Consider the following 22,486-nt stretch of genomic DNA (forward strand, 5'->3'; position numbering starts at 1 on the left):
AATGCATTTTGAATAAAGGGAAAAAAAGGAATTTACGCTGGAGTTCTCCTAATATTCTTTACAAATATTATTTAGTTTTGCATCCCTATAATACTCAACAGTTAGTAAAATTAGGTTGTATATTCTAAATTTACATAGAACCAAACTTGTATATATCTTAACCCTTCCCGCGCTACGGCAATTTGGGACGCACCATACCCAAACGCTACATATACCTCAAAATTTTTTTTTTCCATAAAGTCAACGCTAATGTTGTATTTGAGTTTGTTACCATATAAAAAGACTTTTGGGAACGAAAAAAGTATAATTTTTTTAATACGTTTATTTAAATTATAAAACAATATAAATACACCAAATTTAACGAAATGTTGAACGAAATTTTACTATCGTGTATAATATTATATTATAGTATATTATATGTATAGTATGTATATTATACAATTAAAATAAAACATTAATGGGTATAAAAAGATCTAAAATTAGCCATCACGGTGTTCAAGATAACGTCAACGTGTGGTACGTCTTGAAACACGTATCCGGGTGCAGGTTCGGCTGGGCGGTGCATGTCTCGCATACGTAAATGGTCTCCTTGCGTAAACCGTTGCGTGTACACACAACACATCTTCCCAATATGTCAAAAACCAATTTGACAACGTAAACACAACAGTTCCACTCGCAGTCCGCGAACGAACTAAACCGGCGAGTTAGTTCGTCAGTAGCGCTTGTGTCTGGCATGGCATGGGTAGTGCGCTGCCATTTTGCAGCTTGGACAAAAAACGGGAGGCGGGGACAACTATTACTGTGCTTTTCTATTGAGGGATAAATACTCCAGCAGTTGCTGCACTCCACCGGCAAAACTGGGAACTACTTACTCCCAATAATAACCTCAATGTTTAAAAACGAATATATTTGTCAACAGCGTTTTGAGCAAAGTAAATATTGGCAGTTATATTTGTCAACAGCGCGCGAAGGGTTAACATATCTAGGTGAAAACCTTACCAGTTATTTAAATGCATTTTTATAATGCCCATATTCAAATTTTACTAAAAGGTAACTGTACATAGGTCTTCGTAATATACAAAATAATATTTAAACTTGTGTTTTACACTTTTACTGTTTTTTTGTGTTCAAAAATTGGTAGTTTTGTAACAAATTACCGTATTAAAAAATAATAGGTACATTTGTTCCAATAACAAGTAAGTTCTTGAAATTTATTAAAATTACAAACTTAAAAGCTTTCAAGAGTTATTTGATAAACGATCCTACTTATTCATTTGATGAGTAGATACAGTATGAGTTAGATTACCCGAGGTAATGAGATAATTAATACCGATTTAACAAGTGTGTACATAATTACAATGAAGATAACAAATCTGATATTTGACGTGTGAGAATACGGAACACTATGTTGGCAGTGTGTTGTTTGCATTGCTCTACCCGCTGTTGTTTTTTTGAATAAAACCTGTACAGGGTTAGAACGCATTTATTGGTTACAGCTAGGTTGTAAGTCACTAATTTATTATATAAATAAACTGATTTTATTAATCAATATTGAATTTTTCTATAAATAAAGATATTTTATTAATCTTCGTATTCACCAGGTTTTGGTAGTCCTAGTCTTATTTAGCTCAGTTAATCGAATTTCTACTATATTTTAATATTTAACTGTTAATTTACAATATTTTACCATCAATAGGTATGTTTGGTGTTTATCTTCGTAATATTTTTAACATGGTCAGTGTTAATATATGAGGATTGTAATGATGTGTGTGTGTGTTTATCATTTATCTCCATTGTAGCACAGTATTGTAGGTTAGATTTAAGTAAAACATTATTGTAACTTTAAAATTGCATAAATTATGTCATTCTGTATTTATTAGAAAATAATGAATACAGATGATTTAACCTTGAGGTATAACATGACTATAATAAATGAGACTTCACACTGTTCAAAAGCAGGGTAGAATCTTTTAAATAAATAAAACCACAACATATGATGATTTGAATATTGATGAAGTATAAAAACGTAATTTTGGGATGCTCGTATAATTAAGCCTCTAATTACATTATTGTACTACCATCATGTACAGCTACTCTCCTAAAGTATTGTTAGCAAATAAACTGTACCTGTTTGTGAGAATAGCTCAGTGAACCTGCATGTTCATTATAGGCATATATCTTGAGGGCTGTTCATAAAGTATCAGACTTTGGTTCATTAAAAGTGCATTTATTGAACTAGAGCTACAAACTTCTAATCCCCTTCAAAGTAGTGTCCTTGGTGATACACACACTTCTCCCAGCGCTTCTGCCACTGTTCAAAACATTTCTGGAAGGCATCTTTTAGAATGCGTTAAGCTCGGCCATCGTATTCTGTTTAATGTCTTCTCTTTCTTGAAATATAGTTCCTTTCAGGAGCATTTTCAGCTTAGGAAACAGCCAGACGTTGCAGGGAGCCATGACAGAGGAGTACAGAGCTTGGTGAACCAGGGGTGTGTGTTTTTAGTGAGAAAACTCTGAATTAGATGTACAGAGTGGGCAGGTGCACTATCGTGATGGAGCTGCCAAGTTTTTGTTGCCCACAGATTCGGTTGTTTGCAGCGCACTGCGTCACGTAGGTGAAGAAGAACCTCAAGATAGAATAGAAGTTAAAGAAGACTGTCAACATGACCTTGACTTGGCTGTGAACTTGCCGTGTTTTTTATTGGGCTTTGAGATATTGTGTTTCCCCTGCGATGATTGGTTTCCGGGTTGTATCCATAAATCCAGGATTCATCACCAGTGATTACTGTGTTCAGGAAGACAGGGTTACTCTTTGCACTGTCCAGTATGTCTTGTGCAATTTAAAGGCGAAGTTGTTTTTGCTCCATTGTCAGCAACTTTGGGAAAAATTTTGTGGACACTCTTCTCATTTTCAAATCCTCGGTTAAAATCGAATGTACTGACCCAATGCTGACTTCAATTTCTTTTGCTAGTTCTGCTAGTAAAATGAGCCAAATATCTGACAGTGTAGCCAAGTGTTTCTTTTTATTGAAGAGTTCTTAAGAATACCTTAAGTTATTATGTACTATTGAGAGTTTATTATGCTCAAACCTTTAGTCAAATAAACTATGGTATTTCATTCTGGAGAAACCTCTCATCTGCAAATAGACTTTATTTTACAAAAATAAGCTATAAGTATAATATGTTGTATTCTTCCTAGAGATTATTGTCAGCCATAAACTTGGAATCTTCACACTGCCTTAAATATATATGTTGTATCGTCTTTATTATATGCAAAGAAAAATTTGTTTAGTTTTAATGATTCCACTGCAGTCCTTAATCAGTACACAATCACTCAAGACTTTTCTGTATCTTGATATTAAATATTACAATGTATTGTGATGTAGTATTAAGGCATTTCCTTTAAATAATTTTAAAACAATGTATCAAGAATGTTTTGATTATAAAACTGTATCTGGAGGATTGAGGACTTTTGTAGGCATAGGTAACTATATTATAATTCATCTAGTTTTGCATCGTTAAAGTAATGCAAGTACAGATAAAGATTGATTGATTATTCAACACAACTAGCTCCTTTTCAGAATTACAGGACTCCAAAGCTGGCTTACAAAAAGTCATGTTTTCACTATTGAATTCATACTAACTGTTGAAACGTTATGGCATTTGGTATTTGAATGTGTTTTCGAAGCAAAACTACAGTGCGTACTAAACTTTTGTGGCGTTCTGTCAACATTGGTTTTGGTGTTGTGTTTTAAAACAGTTGCAAACATGAATATAAAACAAGCATTAGATTTTTATAAATGAATGGTCTAATATATGTTGAATTTGTTGTGTTACAGAACTATTTTCCTTAGCACATGACCTTGTGGACTTGATGAGTGACAAAGCCGTTTCTTGGTTTGCAGTTGGCTGCTATTACTTTCTCATAGGTAATATGGCACTTTTATGAAACTTAATTTCATCGAATAAGTTGTCTTAAATTGAATGAAGGACTGGATGTTATAACTTATTCACACTCATCAAGACGTGAATAGGAATAACGTCTAGTCAGATTTCTGATTGATAGCATAATATTGCAAGTAGGCTGAGAGATCCTTTAGTTATTTGTTTTCTTGTTTGATTATTGAGATAGCATCAACCAGGCTTCTTAAAGATTGTAAAATGTTTTCCACTTCAGTATCAAATACCCTTTGCGCTCGAAAGGCCAGCAGCACTGGTGACACCAAGGTTGCAGACAGCTCACGTTAGTTTTGCCGTAGTTTGTCCTCGCAACTCGAATGGCCAGTACAGATGGGCGCTACTTTCATTGACAGCTCGGCGGCCTCCCTAGATCGGAATTATTTTTCAATTTCCTCCATGTTATTTGCATAGTAATTTAAAATGTTTCAAGAATAAATTAATAATAATTTAAAATTTATTTTTAATGAATCTTTCTAATACAAAGATAATCATACATTTGGGTCTACAAAGATACATAAATAAAATGTTATAAAGTAGGCCTTTACAGTTATGTTATACTCAGATATGAACTATTTTACATTTTTCTCATTCTTTATATTTTTTACGGAATAAAACTTAAAAATACATATCTAGCGTGTACCTTACGCTATAAGCGTAGCGTAAAGGTAAGGCTGCAACTCTCTAACCAAGAGGTCAAGAGTTCAATTTCCTTGGAATTCAATAAATTTAGCAAATGATGTGGACCCTTTTCACTTCAAAAATGTTTAGTATAAACTACTGGTGTAGAAAGGACCCGCTTTAAATTACCCCTTAATACTTAACAATAGAACTTTTCTGTAATCCCTTCAGTGATTCTCAATTCCGAATCTTTTTAGACGATTTGGTGAATTCAATAACACACATTTACCAAATCGTCATTAGTTTTCGGCTTTGACGCATTACTATTCTGATCCACAGTTTGTCAGGTACAGTTACAGAACATCTTCGTCGTAGGCTCAGAGAATTAATACGAAATCATGTTCATAATAAAAGTTTTTTTAGAGCATGTTTGAACCACTTACAAAGACAAAATGTCGTACTAAGTTTCTGTCAGTACAAATAACCCTAAATAATTGTTAAATCAATTTTATGTTTGCTTTCAGGAAAACGGGATCCGGCAAGACGTTACCTGGGAAAGGCAACGTTACTGGACCCACTGTTTGCACCTGCTTGGCTTGCATACGGACACTCCTTCGCAGTTGAAAATGAACATGATCAAGCCATGGCAGCGTATTTCTCTGCCACAAAACTAATGAAGGGGTGAGTACTAAATTATAATAGTATGTTTCTTTTAATTATAGTGGCACATTAAAAAAAGGTTTTGAAGAGGATGTTCAAATTCTATTTTATGGTGTTGTGTATATGCAGTTGAGTGAGAACTCTTCGTCCAGTCTTGTGCTACTTTTTAAAAGTAACCCTTTTGGGTACCAAAGTTTGTATATTCGGACATTTGAAGAATTGCAGAGAAATACTAACGTCCTGTTATATAGACATGCCTGTAACTGGTGAAAAAACTTACATCCGGATGTCAGGACTAAATACAGTATATTTTTGAAATATGGGTTCCCACTGACAGTTTGTGACTGTAAATAAACTACAAATTATTATCTTAAAATCATGTTAAAATCAAACATACTAATGTTTTTCAAAGTGTCCTAAATATTGTATCTTAATTGTACAACCAATAGAAATGTGTGATTTTGTACAGTTATATCTGTAGTGATTTTTTTTTTTTGTAAGTAAGTGTCTCCCCGGAACAAGGGGAGGCCAGCACTGAACCAGCCTCTCCAGTCAAAGTAGGCAGGGGGTGGCACACTCTTGTTGAGGCTAGCAAGAAGCTCTGAGGTTACAGAACAAACCCCACCAACTCCAATAGTCATCACTCGTAGTAGACTAGACCTATCGAATTGCCCTTGAATCCCAGAATCTCAACATTTGCAGTTAGTGATGTGCCGCTCCTGGACATCCATAAGGTTGCCCAGATTTAAGCGACACATCGGTTTTTGCTGTGCCCAGTGGTAGATTCAACTGGAAGGTATAAACCAGCCAAAAGTGATCCCTGCTGGGTGAAGAAAATGTGTTAATGCATGTTGAAACAACTTGAACAATGACAAACTTGTACAAATTTAATTGTGTGTTTCAATTAAGGGAAACTTAATTGTTGATCATGTAAATGTTACAGATGTCACCTGCCTCTCCTGTACATCGGTCTCGAGTGCGGACTGACAAACAACATCCGATTGGCCGAAAGGTTCTTCAAAGAGGCTCAAACCATAGCTCCCCATGATCCCTTCGTCATCCACGAGATGGGCATCATAGCCTTCCAGAACCATGAGTAAGCTCACTTACAAGCATAATTGATTACTAATTAGTTTTCTAGATGCAGTCACTTGTTATTACATTGTTTGTTCCAATGTTATAAATATGTGTATGCCAAAGCGTGTTAGAATAACCATGCACCTAGATTGTCAATCCTCATTAAAATAATGACTGTTCATCGACTTTTGTGTCATTTAAGAAAAATGCTTGTAATGCAAATTTCAGAATCTCTTACCTTATTATGTTTAATTTGATATTAGTTTCATTTTGTTCTTTAGACATTGATATATCATAATCCGCCGTATGAAATTAAATATTGAATGATAAAGAATTGACAATTTATAATACTATGGTTAGTCAGAAATGACATGGAATTTTTCTCATTGCTAGTGTGGATAAATCATTCAGAAAGCAAATTAAATGCAATTCTGTTCTTGTGATGCACTTTCACTTGTGGTTCAGCTATGTCCAAGACAGGATTTATATACAGCTATGCATTGTGCTAATATTAAAATTGTAATAAAGAAAGATGAGAATGATAATATATTTATTTTACAATTTTAAAGATTGAAAATGGTGTCACTTGATACAATGTAATTTTGTAATAATAATTTCAGTCCAGAACTTGCTTTACATGGTAAAATTCAGACAGACAGACACCACGCAATATCAATCGACCAATAGGAGAACTATTGCTTCATCTGATGTCAGTGCTTTAACAGGGTCCCCACCCGACCGTGAAAACCGTGAAACCGGGAATAAGCCGTGAATTTCGTTCACCGTGAAAAAACCTTAAATAAGCCGTGAATTTTGTTTACATACCGTGAAAATCTCTACAACTTTTGAATAAATAAAATCAACACGGGTCGTCGTCAGACGATCATATGGGAAAGTTGACCTTCGCTATTGCAAAGTAAAAAGTAGCACGCAATGTAGGGGATAGACCACGAAGTTTGACAGGTGCTGCTATCTGAGCGATTTTACTGATAATATGGTTTATAAACAAATGAGGAAAAGGAAGGGCCGGTGGGAGATGACGCTTCCGGCTCAAATCACGTGAGGCCTGTCTTTGTCTGTCGCCAGGTTCCGGGCCTTGGCTACGCTACGCGGCTGTAAATGTAAACAAGGCATTCTCTGATTGAACGCGAGATTAATAACACAATTTAATTACTTGATAGATTGTCGTTTAATGTAAACACTTTTCGTATTGGAGTTTTATTGTATCAGATATAGTCTATTATTGTTTTCATAAAATAAAAAAGTATACAAATCCTTAATCTAATGTAAGGAATTTAAATTACATTTTAACTTAATTTCATTCTATTAAATCCCTTATTTTATTTAAATATTAATGAGAAAAATGCTATTCAGTACGATATCTATATCGTTGTGTGTAATGACTGTTAACACAATGTAATAATTATAAAAAATTTTAATTTATGGTGGACAATAAATTGAATTAATTTAGGGTCTTGCGTAAATAAATAGTATAATAATGTGACGGAGCAGAACCTACACGACACATATCAATTAACGCAGCGAGACCATAACTTTATAGGCATATATAACGGTTTTAATTACCAGTAAGGTCGATTGAGAAAACAATTTTATTTTTCATCTCTTTAGATATTAAACGGTAGTGATATGCGTTTTCCTTATCAATAATATTCTTTATGATTCCTAAGCTGCATGGATATTACGAGTGTACACGGTTTAAATCTTTTATGGTGAATGTGTGTTTAAATTGTATAATGTATTAGTAAAATATTACAAATGAAACGTCATGTTATAAAAACGTTAGAAAAAAAAACCATTGCATTTTTTCTAACCAGGAAACAACAAACGTCAAGTAACTTTGTAGTGTTAAGCTTTATTACTACAAAACTACAAATCGAGGAAGTCGTCCAAGTATAATTTTGTCGGGTTCCATACGACTACGTTAACGCTATTAATCATTTAATGCAGATGAAAAATATATCGTACAAGGTTCATTTATTGTAATGTGGTGCAGCGATGTTATGGTAAAAATAACCTTTGTTGTCTAATGTCAATGAGAGTGGAAGGGAAGGGGTATATCGTGTACTCCACTCCCCCATCCTCGGACAACAGCTGGTTTCATGTCTCATCATGAAAGATTTGTTTCCCCAGCTCGGCACTCCAATATTATTCTTATTGTGAGAATTGATATAAGATTTAAAGCTTTTCATTCAACTCATTCTGACACTTTCTCACGGAAATTCTTCTGTTGAAAGAGGCTTCTCTCTCAACAAACAGTGTATAGTTGAAAACTTGAAGGAGGAGAGTTTAGTCGCGTTGAGAAAAGTTTGTGACGGCGTATCAGCAGCAGGAGGATTGGAGGCAATGGAAATCACTAATGAATTAGTTCATGCTGCCAAAAATTCCCACGCCCACTACTCGGAGCACTTGGCAAAACAACGAGAAGAAATGAAAGACAAAATTAATTCTGAGAAAGAGAGGAAGCAAGCTGCAATAGATAGAAAAAAAAGAATTGGAAGCACAAAAATTCCAGGTTTTGTCCGACGCCAGGAAAAGGGCAGCTGAGTTAGACGATAAGATACAGGAACTTAGCAAAAAGTGCAAATCGTAATTCACTTTTATTCTAGACATTTTTATCAATTTCTTTATTTATGTGTACAAATATAATTTTTTTTGTATAAACTGGTACCAAATAACTTTTCTTATAACAAGTTGTATATAATTTTTATACATTTAACGTTTATATGTTATTTTAATTTCAATAAAATTGCCTTTTCTTATGTACTAATTAAAATGTGAACCTGTGATTATGTGAAAATTTTCCTGTGGAAGAAATCGATCGAAATAATAATAATAATGTGTTAAACAAGAAAATAATTTAATAATCACGCAAGTGTACTTCATGGACTCAAACGAGTTAGCCTTAGCCAACGTACGAATCCTGTCACCCTGTATCTTGTCTAACCTGTGTCAACAAAGTTCTCTTCAGATTTCAACAAACTTGTAAGTTAAAGAAAATGATGAGCTATGTGCATGCTAATTATATTGAAATTTGTCTTTGTCATTGCTTTGATGACTGTTATGATGATGTTTTGTAAAAATAATATGCCTTGTTATATTCATTATGTAGCAAATCGCACATAAAATCGGGCGCTCGCCGCTCATTGCTTGCGTCGTAACCGAAGCCTATTGTTATTTTGTTCTTTTAGACGTTTCCGTCAATTGCTGCACGACCAATGACATCGTTAGTCAAATGGGAAGAAGTTTTATATTGTATTTTACCGCTCCGCCGCGTCTGTAGTGTTTACGTCTCAACTTCGCCCCTCTCCAACACGATTTTGTTTGTACCGGTAACGTTGTTTATGAAAACTTTCCGACCTTGAATTTTAATTTTTTTAACCGTGAAAACCGTGAATTAGCCGTGAATTTGAGTATTTAGATTGAGTGGGAACCCTGTTTAAGTCCATCAGACTAGATATTGATTCCTTTGCAACAAGAGTATAAATGCCAGAAGAAACTATTCGAAATGCAACTAAAACTTACTATAATTCAACGTAATCATAAATATTATACACTTAGTCTTAAGAAAGTTGCAAAACAAACAAGGCATTTCTTAATATGTGCATAATATATTATGTTATTTCGTTACAATGAACATGATTAAGGCCTGTAATTTTTCGAAATAATATTTTATGTTACATGTCTAAACATACTAGATTTTATGTAATAACTTGTTACACAGTTACAACATGGCAGAGAAATTCTTTCTGACAGCACTGGCTCATGTGCACGAGATCAACGAGGTAATTATCGCAGAAAAGTGGGAGCCACTGTTGAACAACCTGGGACACACCTGCCGTAAACTCAACAAGTATGATGATGCCCTCAGGTACCACCAACAGGTATGTTTTAGGTACCTAAAACGTTATAGAATGTTAGTGTGTAAGGTCATAAACTCATTTATTCATCATTCAACAATTTACAAAATTGTAATAGATTTTGTCAGAACAGTACATACAGTTATCACTCAGGCCTATTTAACCTATGTTAAAATTACATGAAAGGTACTCATTTAAATTATAAAATGGGTTTTTGAGTAACAAGCGTCTTAAATTGGTAACAAATTTTGAAAATGGCATTCCCCTTAATGGCACAGGTAACTTATTAAAAATTGTAATGCCAAGTGAAGAGTGATAGCTCGCAGTTTTGGTAAGCCTACATCGAACCATATCAAGTTTATCCACATTCCTAGTCTGATATTGGTGTATACCACCTCTTGATCTATACGAAACAATATTTTTCTTTACTAAAACTAAAACTTCAAATATGTACAAATTAATTACTGTAAGGATATAAGTTTCAACAAAAAGAGGTTTACAATGGGCTAGAGATTCAGAATAAGTAAATATTCTCAGAGCTCTCTTCTGTAACATCAAAACTTTTTCCATACCTGTTCCATTTCCCCAGATAACAAGGCCATATCTAATAATGCTCTCAAAATAAGCAAAGTATGCCATTTTCAGGTACGTTAAAGTGACATGTTTTCTTAAATTAACTAATAAATATATTACTCTGCTTAATTTTTTACAAACAACATCAATATGTACATTCCAACTTAGCCTAGAATCAATATGCAATCCGAGCAAGACCACAGAAGTATCACAGCCCTCAGGAATATTATTTACAGATTTAAGGGTAACATACAAGTGCTTGGTTTTGGAATTTAAAAAGAAACCATTGGCATCAAACCAGGAGATTGCCTGTGTCAATGAATTATTTACAGATGTAGCTAAGGGTGTTATGTCATTTGAGTTATTACGACTTAACAAAGTAGTATCAGCATACATAGTAATGTGACAGGGAATATTACTACTTAGGTCATTAATCATTACCAAAAAAAGTACAGGCCCCAATAAGGTGGACGTAAGATAAAGTGTAGTTCTGTACGCAACTTAAAATGCTTGTTAAAGGTGTAACATTAGCTACAGATATAGACGGAGTCAGGTAGTGTCTCTATAAATCCCACTTTTGGAAGTCAGGGAAATTAAAATGTGTTAAACTTGTGCAACTAAAGATTGTGTTAATTCCTATCCTTTTATGCTTGTTCATCTCGTTTCCATTTTCGTAGCTGACAATGTAATAAAATTACATTCAGAAGTGATAAAAGGTTGAACTTGTGTTTTGAATGTAGGTTTTTTTTAATACAAGAAGAGATTGATCCCCTTATAAGCCTTATTCTGTCTATCCTAATGGGCCACCGGCCTGTGTGAGGATCTTATTAAAAATAATAAGGAGGAGAGTCGATGCATTACAAGGTTTTGATGGAATGCTATGGTCATAGACAGGATTTGAACATGCGCTATCTCTAACTTACAGTAGACGTCTTAGACTGCACGGCCATTGGCACTTCCAAAAAAACCAACCAGAAAAGCAATCGAAACCATTGCAGAAAGGTCACCTAAAGAGAATTTAGTTTGTAGATTTAGACCACTGAATTATTTTGTACCCAGTAAATCATCTTTTCACTAACGAATGTAGTATTTTTTGGCATTTATTTCTTAAGAATAGCATAAACAATTATGAGTAAATTCTTAACATTTATTCCCTCTAGATGGTTTTCAAATTAAATTACATTTTGTAGAGAAGATTTGTAGTATGTATCTTAATGCCAAAGGTATATTTAATTTCTCAATTTGTTTTCCAAAAAGATTGTAAGGATCTATTATAAAGTCAAAGCAGTCTGAGTGCATTCCGTTAATACGATCTCTGGACAAGAATAATGCATACAAATATTGAGCAAGAGAATGTATGATACGGCTCACAGGCACAGGTATTCTTATCAAAACAATCTAAAAATATAATTAATAATTGGCAGTTTGTTGTTGGCCTGTATTAAGAGCCAATTGTTGTAAATTGACCTTAAGTTTTCCCCATTAGAGAACAATGCTAAACCTCATGTAGTTTTATTTAATTATGTGAGATATGTAATTTTAAAGACATAATCAATACACATCCAATCGCTTTTTATTTTTTCCGATATATTTTTAGGTTATTCGGACAAATTTCTCAACTTTGTTGCACTTCATCGTTTAAATATTAAAAAAGTACTATACACTTTACAAAAACTAAAAGTGTTTGGATGCATATTAGTTATATTTTTTTAAATGAGACATCTTCCGTAACACCGCAATAAAAAACTGTTCTTCGGGGGAAAAAAAGTCATTGTACTACTGCCGGCTCTTAAATAGCTATCTAATAGTCAATAACGAATTCTATAACCAAAACCATCGGTTTCAGGCCCTGGTGATCTCTCCTCAGAATGCCTCCACCGTCTCTTGTATAGGCTTCATATTGGCTCTGCAGAACAATCTCGCTGAGGCAGTGGACATGTTCCACAAAGCTCTGGGGTTGCGGCGGGATGACAGCTTCAGCATAACGATGCTCTCTTATGTAATTGAGCAGCTGATGGAGTCCACGCCTCCATTCCAAGGTATGCAGTTGTACATTTTGTGAGACAACTGGAATGCTCTTTACTGGTTGAGAAAAATTGCTGCAATGCAATTGAAAAGTTTTAAATATGTGTACTTTTATGTGTTCTTTTAAGGAAGTTTTCAAGGCAAGCTCCATATACAGGGTGAGGCAATGAGAACTCCACATTTGTTTTCTACCACAAATTTAATATTTTTAATATTTTACAACCAAATAACATATAATTTCATGAGTAATACTTTGAAATTTTACTTTTTAAACGTCATGCTGTTCTAGACAGTGATTTATTCATGCCTGACATAGAACCATTACTAGTGTTTGCTGAGAACGGATACACTCCAGAATGCCAATCCACTAGCCTAGATCCAGGGGTTCAGTAAATACAGTGCCACATCAGGTAGGCCGCCAAAACAAAAGCCAAACCAGGTGTTGGTTTGGATCTTCTCAATAGTCTTGAGTAATAACTGGTAGTGCCACACACTGAGTAGGTTCTTTCCTTGTGCATTAGGATCATTTAAACTCGGCCAGCCCATCTTTTAGATACCCAAAAACTATACGAGTATGTGCAATATACACTATCCAAGTTACTAATTTTCATTTAGATGTACTCCGTTTTGGTTTGGATTATGTGAGATCCAAAAACTACATATACACTGATTTTGAGCTTCTCCTATGGCATTAGATTGTTGAGATAAAGTTAGGCCCAATATAGTTTTTGAAACGCCAGTGTTAGTCTTTTGAAAACTATGTTTGGTTTTCTTTTCCTTTATCCTAAATAAAAAATGTAATGTTCACTCAAAACTATGCTTCAATAACACCAAGCGTAATGTCTAATGGATAGGAAAATCAGTAGACTTACCTTGTGAACTTCCTTCTAAGGTCCAATGATTTAGAAAAACACCCAGATATCCCTTTTTTCTGGGTAGTATTTCATACCCCCTCGACTCCTGGGTTACATTTTTGCCACCTACAGTACTAGGAATAGAGCATTGCGTAAAATTATGTAATGTCGTACAAGAAATGTATAAATCGAAAGAATTAGCGATCATATCAAAAGACGAGTTTCACATTCTTCAGGAGTTATCAGCCCTGACAATTAGAGATGTTCATACTTTTCTGGAGTTAATAACCATGTCAAACAAAGCATGCATGTGCTCTTATGCAGACTATCATGAAAGTTTTTTTAGTATACACTTCACCAAAACAATACCATTCTAACACTGTTAAAATCTTGATGTATTTCAGCCTCATTGCAGAGAGATTCAATAAAAAAAATCAAACCATAACTAAAAACCGAAATACTTCAAGAATTTATTTAATTGTGGTAGACATTTTTGAGATGGTGTGAACCAGAAAAAATGCCATAACACAGGCCTTGATATTCATGCTATGTATTGTTAAAATGAAGTTTGAATAATCTCTTACAACAATAACTTGATTATTCATTTAAAGTGCTAAGGTCATGGGAATTTTGCAGGAGCACCGGATACTGTACCCGGATTTGACACTGTCCCAAGCCCTCCAAGCCCAAACCTGGAAGAGGCTTTGCAAACACCAATAGTGTTGGATGATGGCAGGCAACTGTTTGAGACCTTTACACCATCATCCAGCCCACCTAGCTTTGAAATTGAGATGCAAGACTGTTTCCAGGACGAAAACACCTCATAGGCTTGGACTAAAGGAAGTCAGAGTAAATAGTATTTTAAGCAATGAACTAAGAAAAATTAATTTTAAACTGTTTTGTATTTGTTTTGATTTTTTATAATATTTAATTAGTTTTCATTGCATTATATTATTTTGTGATATATACATTTGTTATTGATATAGTGAGGCTAAGTTTTACATGCAATGATTTTATTACATTATTTACAATGTAAGTACATTTTTCATAACAAACTACCAAAGTTGTTTACTTTTATAATATTTTAACATGTAACAATAATATAATAATATTTAAAAACATTCAGTATACACACCATCCTCCACCCCATCTGCAAACAATTAATCATAAACTGTTTTGAATTCGTTCTGATTTTTTAAAATGTTTAATTAGTTTTCATTGCATTATACTATTTGGTGATATGTACATTTGTTATTGATATAGTAGGGCTAAGTTTTACATGCAATGATTTTCTTATATTATTTACAATGTAAGTACATTTTTCATAACAAACTACCAAAGTTGTTTACTTTTAAAATATTTTAACATATAACAATAATATCATAATATTTAAAAATATTCAGTATACACACCATCCTCCACCCCATCTGCAAACAATTAATCATAAACTGTTTTGAATTTATTTTGATTTTTAATAATATTGAATGAGTTTTCATTTCATACTATATTTTGTGATATATACATTTGTTATTTATGTATAGTAAGGCTAAGTTTTACATGCAATGATTTTCTTACATAGTTTAAAATGTAAGTACCTTATTCATAATAAACTACCAAAGTGGTTTACTTTTTTAATAGTTACATGTGTGTGCTGTTAATATAATAAAATTTAAAAATGAGTTATTAATTGTGTTTGTTCATTTAACAACTGTTGTCTTAGTTAAGTTTTTCAGTAATGTTTTAAGTTTTACCAAAAGATAATAATCATATTTACTTATTCTTAACACCATAAAGGGTTAACATCAACTCCAACCCTTCAACATCAATTTGACACTTAATTTAGTTGTTCCGAAATATTCAATTATAGAATCTTCTTTATGAATCAAAACTATAAATGCTATGTACAGGGTGACTGCCGGGAACCGGACGTATTTTAAATGAATAGTACAACCATATTTTATATAGTAAAATTATTTAATTGTGGAATATATATTGGTGAAAACATACCATTTAAAAAAACATATGTTTTATGGAACCTTTTATCCTAGTTTGGGTTTATTTCTTAAAGATGATATCATGCATGTGATGGCCGTTAACCTGGATACAGGTTTCCAACCTCTGGAGAAAATCATTACGCACTCTCATCAACATGTCTTGTCCAATCAAATTCACCTCTTCGGTGATTGCATCTTTTAGCTGCAATAATGTTCGTGGTTTGTGAACATAGACACGAGCTTTCAAATACCCCCAAGAGAAATAGTCACAGGGGGACAAATCTGGTAACCTCGGCGGCCACGGCACGTCACCAAAACGTGAAATCAACTTACCAGGGAACATCTTCACAACTCGCATCGATGCAGCGGCAGTATGCGCTGTAGCCCCATCTTGTTGGAAGTAAACATTTTTCACGTTTATTCCTCGCCTCCGAAGTTGTAGCTTGAGATATGTTTCCAACATGTGAACATAGCGTGCAGAATTCACTGTCACTGTGACTCCATTTTCCTCAAAAAAATACGGACCAATTATCCCAAAGTGGCCTACAGCACACCAAACCGTTACTTTTGGAGAGTGGAGTGGTTTTTCATGAAAGTTACATGGATTTTCAGGAGCCCAATATCGTAAGTTTTGTTTGTTCACTGAACCGTTTAAGTGGAAGTGAGCTTCGTCGCTCATTAACATCATTACATCAGGATTATCAGTAAACAACACCTGCATACGTACTGCGAAATCTTCTCTTTGTCCATAGTCCCTCTCTTTCAGTTGCTGTACCACCTGTATTTTATAGGGATGAAATTTCAAATCTGATTTTAAAATTATTCTGACAGAATCGCGCTTCATGCGTAGCTCTTGTGCGTGTCTTCGTGCAGAGCGACCCGGGCTCCTCATCAAAGCAGTTCTCACTCTAGCGATGTTGTCTGGTGTTCTCACTGTTCTTGCTGGACCGGGTGGCTTTTTCTTTGATACTGTTCCTGTTGTTCTGAACTTGTGCACCCATCTTAGCAATGTATTCCGGCTTGAAACCGTGTCATTTCGCGCAATATTAAAGTGGCGAAGATACGCTGTGTTTTGATAACGGATTCGCCATTTTTAATAAATGTGTCATATGCAAAAACACGATGCTGAACTGACCACTGATCCATTGTGACTAAAATGGTAAAGCTCACTCAAAACAATGACATAACCTCAATCTCCCTAGAACGTGTAACAACAATGTAACAGCTGTTGCAAATTCGTCCGGTTCCCGGCAGTCACCCTGTATTTGTTCAAATTAATTTACGTTATAATTGGTTTTTGCCAATGGCTTTCTAAAATAAACAAAAAAAGTTTAAAATTACATTTTCAAGTTAAAATGTGTTATAACAGACCACAATGGGCTTAAAATTGTATAAGCCAAAGGGATCAATCCATTTTTATTAAGTGACACAGACAAAAACTTTCAGGCTGCTTTCCTAATTTAATATTATTTTTATTTTTTATATTCTTATATGAGTCAGCAGTTCAAAACAGAATTAAAAAATGTTATCTTATCCTAAATTGTTTTGACCCACAAGTTTTAAACTCTGGTGAGTTAGGTTTGATAAAAGTATCATTTACTTAATGATACTAATGATAAAGTATCATTATAATACAAAGTACTTTTACTTAAAGATTAAACCACCCGAAAGTTGGATCGCCATTCAACTGCTGACCACGGATCTGAGCTCTGCTTTTAACACAGGGCTAAAGTTTAAAACTGCATTATAAATAGGAACTTATCTCAAATCCATAAAGGTTTTGTTTCAGAAACTTACACTGTAGTGTGTCAGTCATATTGAATTGTTAAATATATTATTATCTGTTATCACTAACTGTTTATGAATTATATTCATTAAGGATTTTCCCATAAGAAACTATATTGAATATTAATTATAAATTACTAGTTTCAACTGATAATCATGTTTTTTTTATCTGTTTGCATCGAGACACTAAAATTTAAGTTTCTGAAGTGAAACATTTATAGATTTGTGGACCCTTAGCGAGCCACAAATAAATAATCAAAACTACTCCTAAGAGCCATACACCTTAAAAATAAAAAGATTCCCACAAATCAAAACCAATTTGTTTTTATACTTCTTATAGGTAGCATAAGAGGTAAAAAAAACGACAAAATATTTTTTTTTCACTCTTTATTGTTAATTTACAGCCAAAAAATGGTAAAATCATAATTTCACTGAAAAAAATTTTATTTTGACATTCTGACATCACGTAACAATACATAAACTACACTGTACATTGATTAACATCAAAATTGAAAAGATAAATACGCGGTTCGAAAATGGAAGGGTGAATAAACACTTCCCACGGAAGGCTACAGGCAGACTGAGCGCGCGTCAGTAGACGTCGTTGGCTCTGCGGGAGACTATGAACATCCGGCCGCCTGCCATTTTGCCGCTAGAACAAGAGCCGTGAACTTCAAAATAGACACAAACGGTTGTCCCTTGTTTTACAGTTTTTTACTAAGTTTGTTACCCAGAAATGCTTTTAAATAATATTTCTTTTTTAAAATTGATTTTTGCGTCAGTGGACGTCGTTGGCTTTTAGCGCTAGTTTAGGCATGACGTCTAGTAATGTCATTGGCTCGGAAAGGGTTAAGACGAGTTTGTATTTATAATGAAATTTTAAAGTTTATCCCCATGTGAAAAGCAGAGGCTGATGTGCCCAGAAAGCAGCTAACTGGGCACATACCCTCTTAAGCATAAAGAATTTATTTTAAAGAACAAATTTGAATTATGACTATTCTTCATCCAACTAATTGGTGTTATGTATAATTTTTTAAGGGACTAAAACAGTGTTATTATAAACTGTCTCGGAATAATGATAAACATATTTTTGTTCCATTGATCAATTTTCATTCTTCAGATGTACATCACTTTTTAAATGTAGGTTACGTGTATGTCTAACTTTATTTTTGAAATACTTTGGTTTTTTTAACAAAAAAAAAAACATTAATTCCAGTGCCTAAAAAAATTCAGTTTTTAATCTATTTTTAATGTTCAAATTCAAGATATCAAAATCAATAAAATACTTAAACAGTTTTATTTATGAAAAACTTCAAATAGGGAGTTTATTAAGTTTTATAGTTTTCTGTTTTCCTGTTCAAGTGGAATAAAATCCCTTAAATAACATCCTGTGTCAGAATGTTTAAAGAAAATCAAATTGTATAAAGATTTTTATTGTAAAGCAGTTTTTGGTAATAATATAAACGGTTGTCAGCTGAACTTATAAACACCAGTACTTTTCATGCAACTATCACGTTGTGATTGCCATAATACGTGAGTCTTGGTGAATAATATGTGCCTCATTGTGTATAATGAGATAATTGCTTACATTATTTTAGATGGCGGCTGTACTGGCGGCCATCTTGATTGTAACACCATAAGAACGATGTTAACCCTTTGCGAGCGGCATTAAACTAACATGAGTGACCTTTCAGATCGCCAAGCTACTACAGTGGCCATGGCTTTTCTCTGCGATTTACGATCACGTCCTGTCCCTCAGCCTGGCAAGCCACGCCTAGTGGCCCTCGCTGTTTTGGCTGTTCAGCTTGTTTGGCCACTATGTGTGGCCCGCTATACTGTGCAGTTATAAAATTTACAGTTGTGGATGGAAAGTGCTGCAATCTCTCGGCCAAATAAGTAACTAAATTAATATTTCTCTATTTGCAGCACGTACAGAACATCATTAGAATTGTTTTTTTTTTTATCTGAGTGCCACTGTAGCCTTGTATAGTGTATCCTATCAATTTACTAAAATCCAAGTGCATTTGGTAGAGACAAACCTCAAAACATGGAAATAAATTTATATTCTGTTGGTGCTAGATACTTATTTGAGACTGATTGCATTTTTATCTGGTAAATAAAAATACTTTTAAAACAGATCAACGTATAACTGAAATTACATATATGATTTGTTTAAAGGCAAATAATTAAATAACCAATCGATAAAGTTTCAACCTTGAAGCTAATAAACATTGTAAATTATTTAGACCTTTATTTAAATCTATTATTTAAAGAGCCGAAGGTCAAATACTGCCATTTACATTTGAGTTGAAGTGACGTAAATGGTTATACAAGTGGTGACATAGAACCCAGCTGGCCACTATATGTGGTCCGGCGAGCTGATAAGACAACCACCTGAGACTCCATTTGTGCGGAGCGAGAGATGTTTGGGCCACATTAGTGGCCTACCGATAGCAAAGAGTTATACCTCATGCACTATTAGAATCTTATTTTTAGTCGTAAAATTATGAAAGATGTCTAATTTTAAAGATATGATAAATACAAATCCAAATGATTTTTAGTTTTTTTTATAGGTTATTCAGGAAAGCTCTTTTGTACTTCATCATGTAAACATTCACAAAGTGTACACTTTAAAAAGAAAAAACTAAAACGCGTTTGGATGTACATTGATTGTGTCTTTAAAATGAGACACCTATATTTCTGTAATAAAAAATACGGGTATAAAAGTACATGAAGTTCGTTCTTATGGAAAAACTCAAGGTTGTTTAACTAAAGCCAGCTCTTAATCTACAACTGTATTCTACAGAAGTTAACTGCATAAAACTTAATAAATGAATTTTATAGAATTTTGCTATTGTTGGTTAATTACTATTGAACACCTGTGAACTGCCTGTTAAAAAAACAATTATTGACAGGTCACTGTTACATATGTCCCAGTCCGAGGCATAGTCAAGAAATTCTTAAATTTGGTCCTTTTTACTTTCTTCATACAAGTAAAAGTATCACTAGTCCTCAGTCCAGTTGACTTTGCTCTTTCATTCAGCGGGCCTAATAATAATGTTCATAGTAATAACAATAATAATAATGTTAATAATAATTATATAATAATGTTCATAATATTATTTATATAATATTTCTGTAGGCAATTGGGGATTTTTGTCAAATACTAACGTTATTTGCAGTGTTATGTTTAAATTTCTCTAAGTTGAATTCCAAATACGGCCAGTAAAGTGAGTACAACATTTGTCATTAGATCTGTGTGTTGATTTGGTCACATAAGACCTTGTGTTAGTGAACACAACACTTACAAAAATATTGTAATTTTAACTTTGTCAAATATACGCGATATAGGAGAAAGTATTATTATGGCGCAGAAACCCACATGGAGATATAGGTGTATGCATCCATTTGTGACCTTGAAAGTGTGTGTGTCATGGGATGGGTACTCGTAATCTTGTTACAGCTTAGAACCAAGTTTTGTGACCTTTAATCAAGTCCAGTTTGAGTATCTATAAGCAAGGAAAATATTCTAGAAGTATTGGCAAATTTTATAAATTCTTGTCATAAGAACAAAATTGTAAAAGGAAGTGAAAAATGTGCAATATTTGGTGTTGTTTTATCATCATAATATTTTTTTGAAATTAAAATTGATATTTCCTTCTAATGACCTTGTAATGTTTGAATTGGTTAAAATTAATACAATTTTATGGATTTCAAGCTTTGTTTTGAAGTTTGATTTGTACACACTTGCCAGCAAGATTCATTCAGTGATTTAATGGAATTTTGAGATGACATCCATATACTGGGATGATCGAAATATGTCGTTATTTGTGGAGTAGAGTATATCCACAGTATTGTAACTTTTAACAAAGTGTTACACTTTGTATTCAATAACTTTTCATACTGAAAGTAACCATTTTATCAAAATAAGATATCAAATATAGGAAACAACTTTAGAAAAATCTAAAAAATTATAAACTATAATACACCAGTACTTATGGGCTGTAAAACTTGAATAATGTCAGCCCTTGAAGCAAGTATGGTACACACACATGCACAGGTCATAGAGACACTACAGTTGTAGCCTGTACGTTTACCAACCACTCTTGTGTAGCCAAGTCCGAAGTGTTGTTGTTAGTTTTGTTGGGCTGTAAATAATTTTGATAGATTATTAATACTACAATAAACACTTTAGGAAAATTAACCCTTTGAGTGCCAAACGCTTTTTATGGGGTGGCGCTGCCAGTTATATTTATTTCTGACAGTTCACTTCTCTCAGTTTCAAGCACTCTTTTGGTGTTGTGTAGTATTCCGCTACATAATTTATAACTTTTATCAAAAATAAATATAACAAGATGATTTTTGTTGTTTTATGTAGGGAGAAAACTGAGCTATACATTAAAATATGTATTTGGATAATAACATTTATAAACATTTTTAAATACCAAAAATAATTTAATTTTTTTTCAATTTTGAAAAACAAAAATTTTGAAATTACGTTGTTTATTTATTTGTATGCATATTTTGCATTATTTTACATACAAGTAGGAACAAATATACCAAATTTAAAAAAAGTAAGTACCTGTATAACTGAGTTGGAACTTTTTTGTTTTAGTGCGCAATGTCTGCACCCGTATAAAAGCCGACTCTCATATTTGGCAAATACCTTTTACCAACCGCATGGAACTAAATAAAGATGGATATTCTTTTTTTATTTTATTTGATATGTATACAATGACATAAACCCGTTTTATTTCTTATTAAACTTACATTTCTTCAATTTACATTACAGAATAAAAGACTCACCACAGTTTTTTAGTTTTCTTCAGACATGATGTGAAAATAAATAACATTCCATCACACAAAAAGTAGGCTAGTAGTAGTGTATGTTAGTTATACTTATTCAGTCAAGTTTATATACAATATACAAAAGTAAGTTTTTACAAAAGTTAACAATTAGTTACACTCCTGGGCAGGCTCACTGCCACTGCCTTTGAGATATCAGCTGCAGTATGAAAACGAATACTATCTAATAATAAACTGTGGATATGTGCATTTTGTT

The 22,486-nt window shown here is 33.4% G+C and overlaps 1 protein-coding gene across 1 annotated transcript in view; it reads left to right on the plus strand.

Moving 5' to 3' along the window:
- The window catches only part of LOC124369973 (cell division cycle protein 16 homolog), a 40,182-nt gene extending 24,850 nt beyond the window's left edge, over positions 1-15,332 (plus strand). Inside the window, exons 7-12 of the mRNA XM_046828209.1 lie at positions 3,840-3,929; positions 5,103-5,259; positions 6,182-6,334; positions 10,058-10,217; positions 12,613-12,805; positions 14,282-15,332. Coding sequence (XP_046684165.1) covers positions 3,840-3,929; positions 5,103-5,259; positions 6,182-6,334; positions 10,058-10,217; positions 12,613-12,805; positions 14,282-14,472 — 944 coding nt within the window. The 3' untranslated portion in view covers positions 14,473-15,332. The remainder of the gene's footprint in view (positions 1-3,839; positions 3,930-5,102; positions 5,260-6,181; positions 6,335-10,057; positions 10,218-12,612; positions 12,806-14,281) is intronic.
- The last annotated feature ends 7,154 nt before the right edge of the window (positions 15,333-22,486 follow it).

Source organism: Homalodisca vitripennis, chromosome X (assembly GCF_021130785.1).
Source record: "Homalodisca vitripennis isolate AUS2020 chromosome X, UT_GWSS_2.1, whole genome shotgun sequence".
NCBI lineage: Eukaryota > Metazoa > Arthropoda > Insecta > Hemiptera > Cicadellidae > Homalodisca > Homalodisca vitripennis.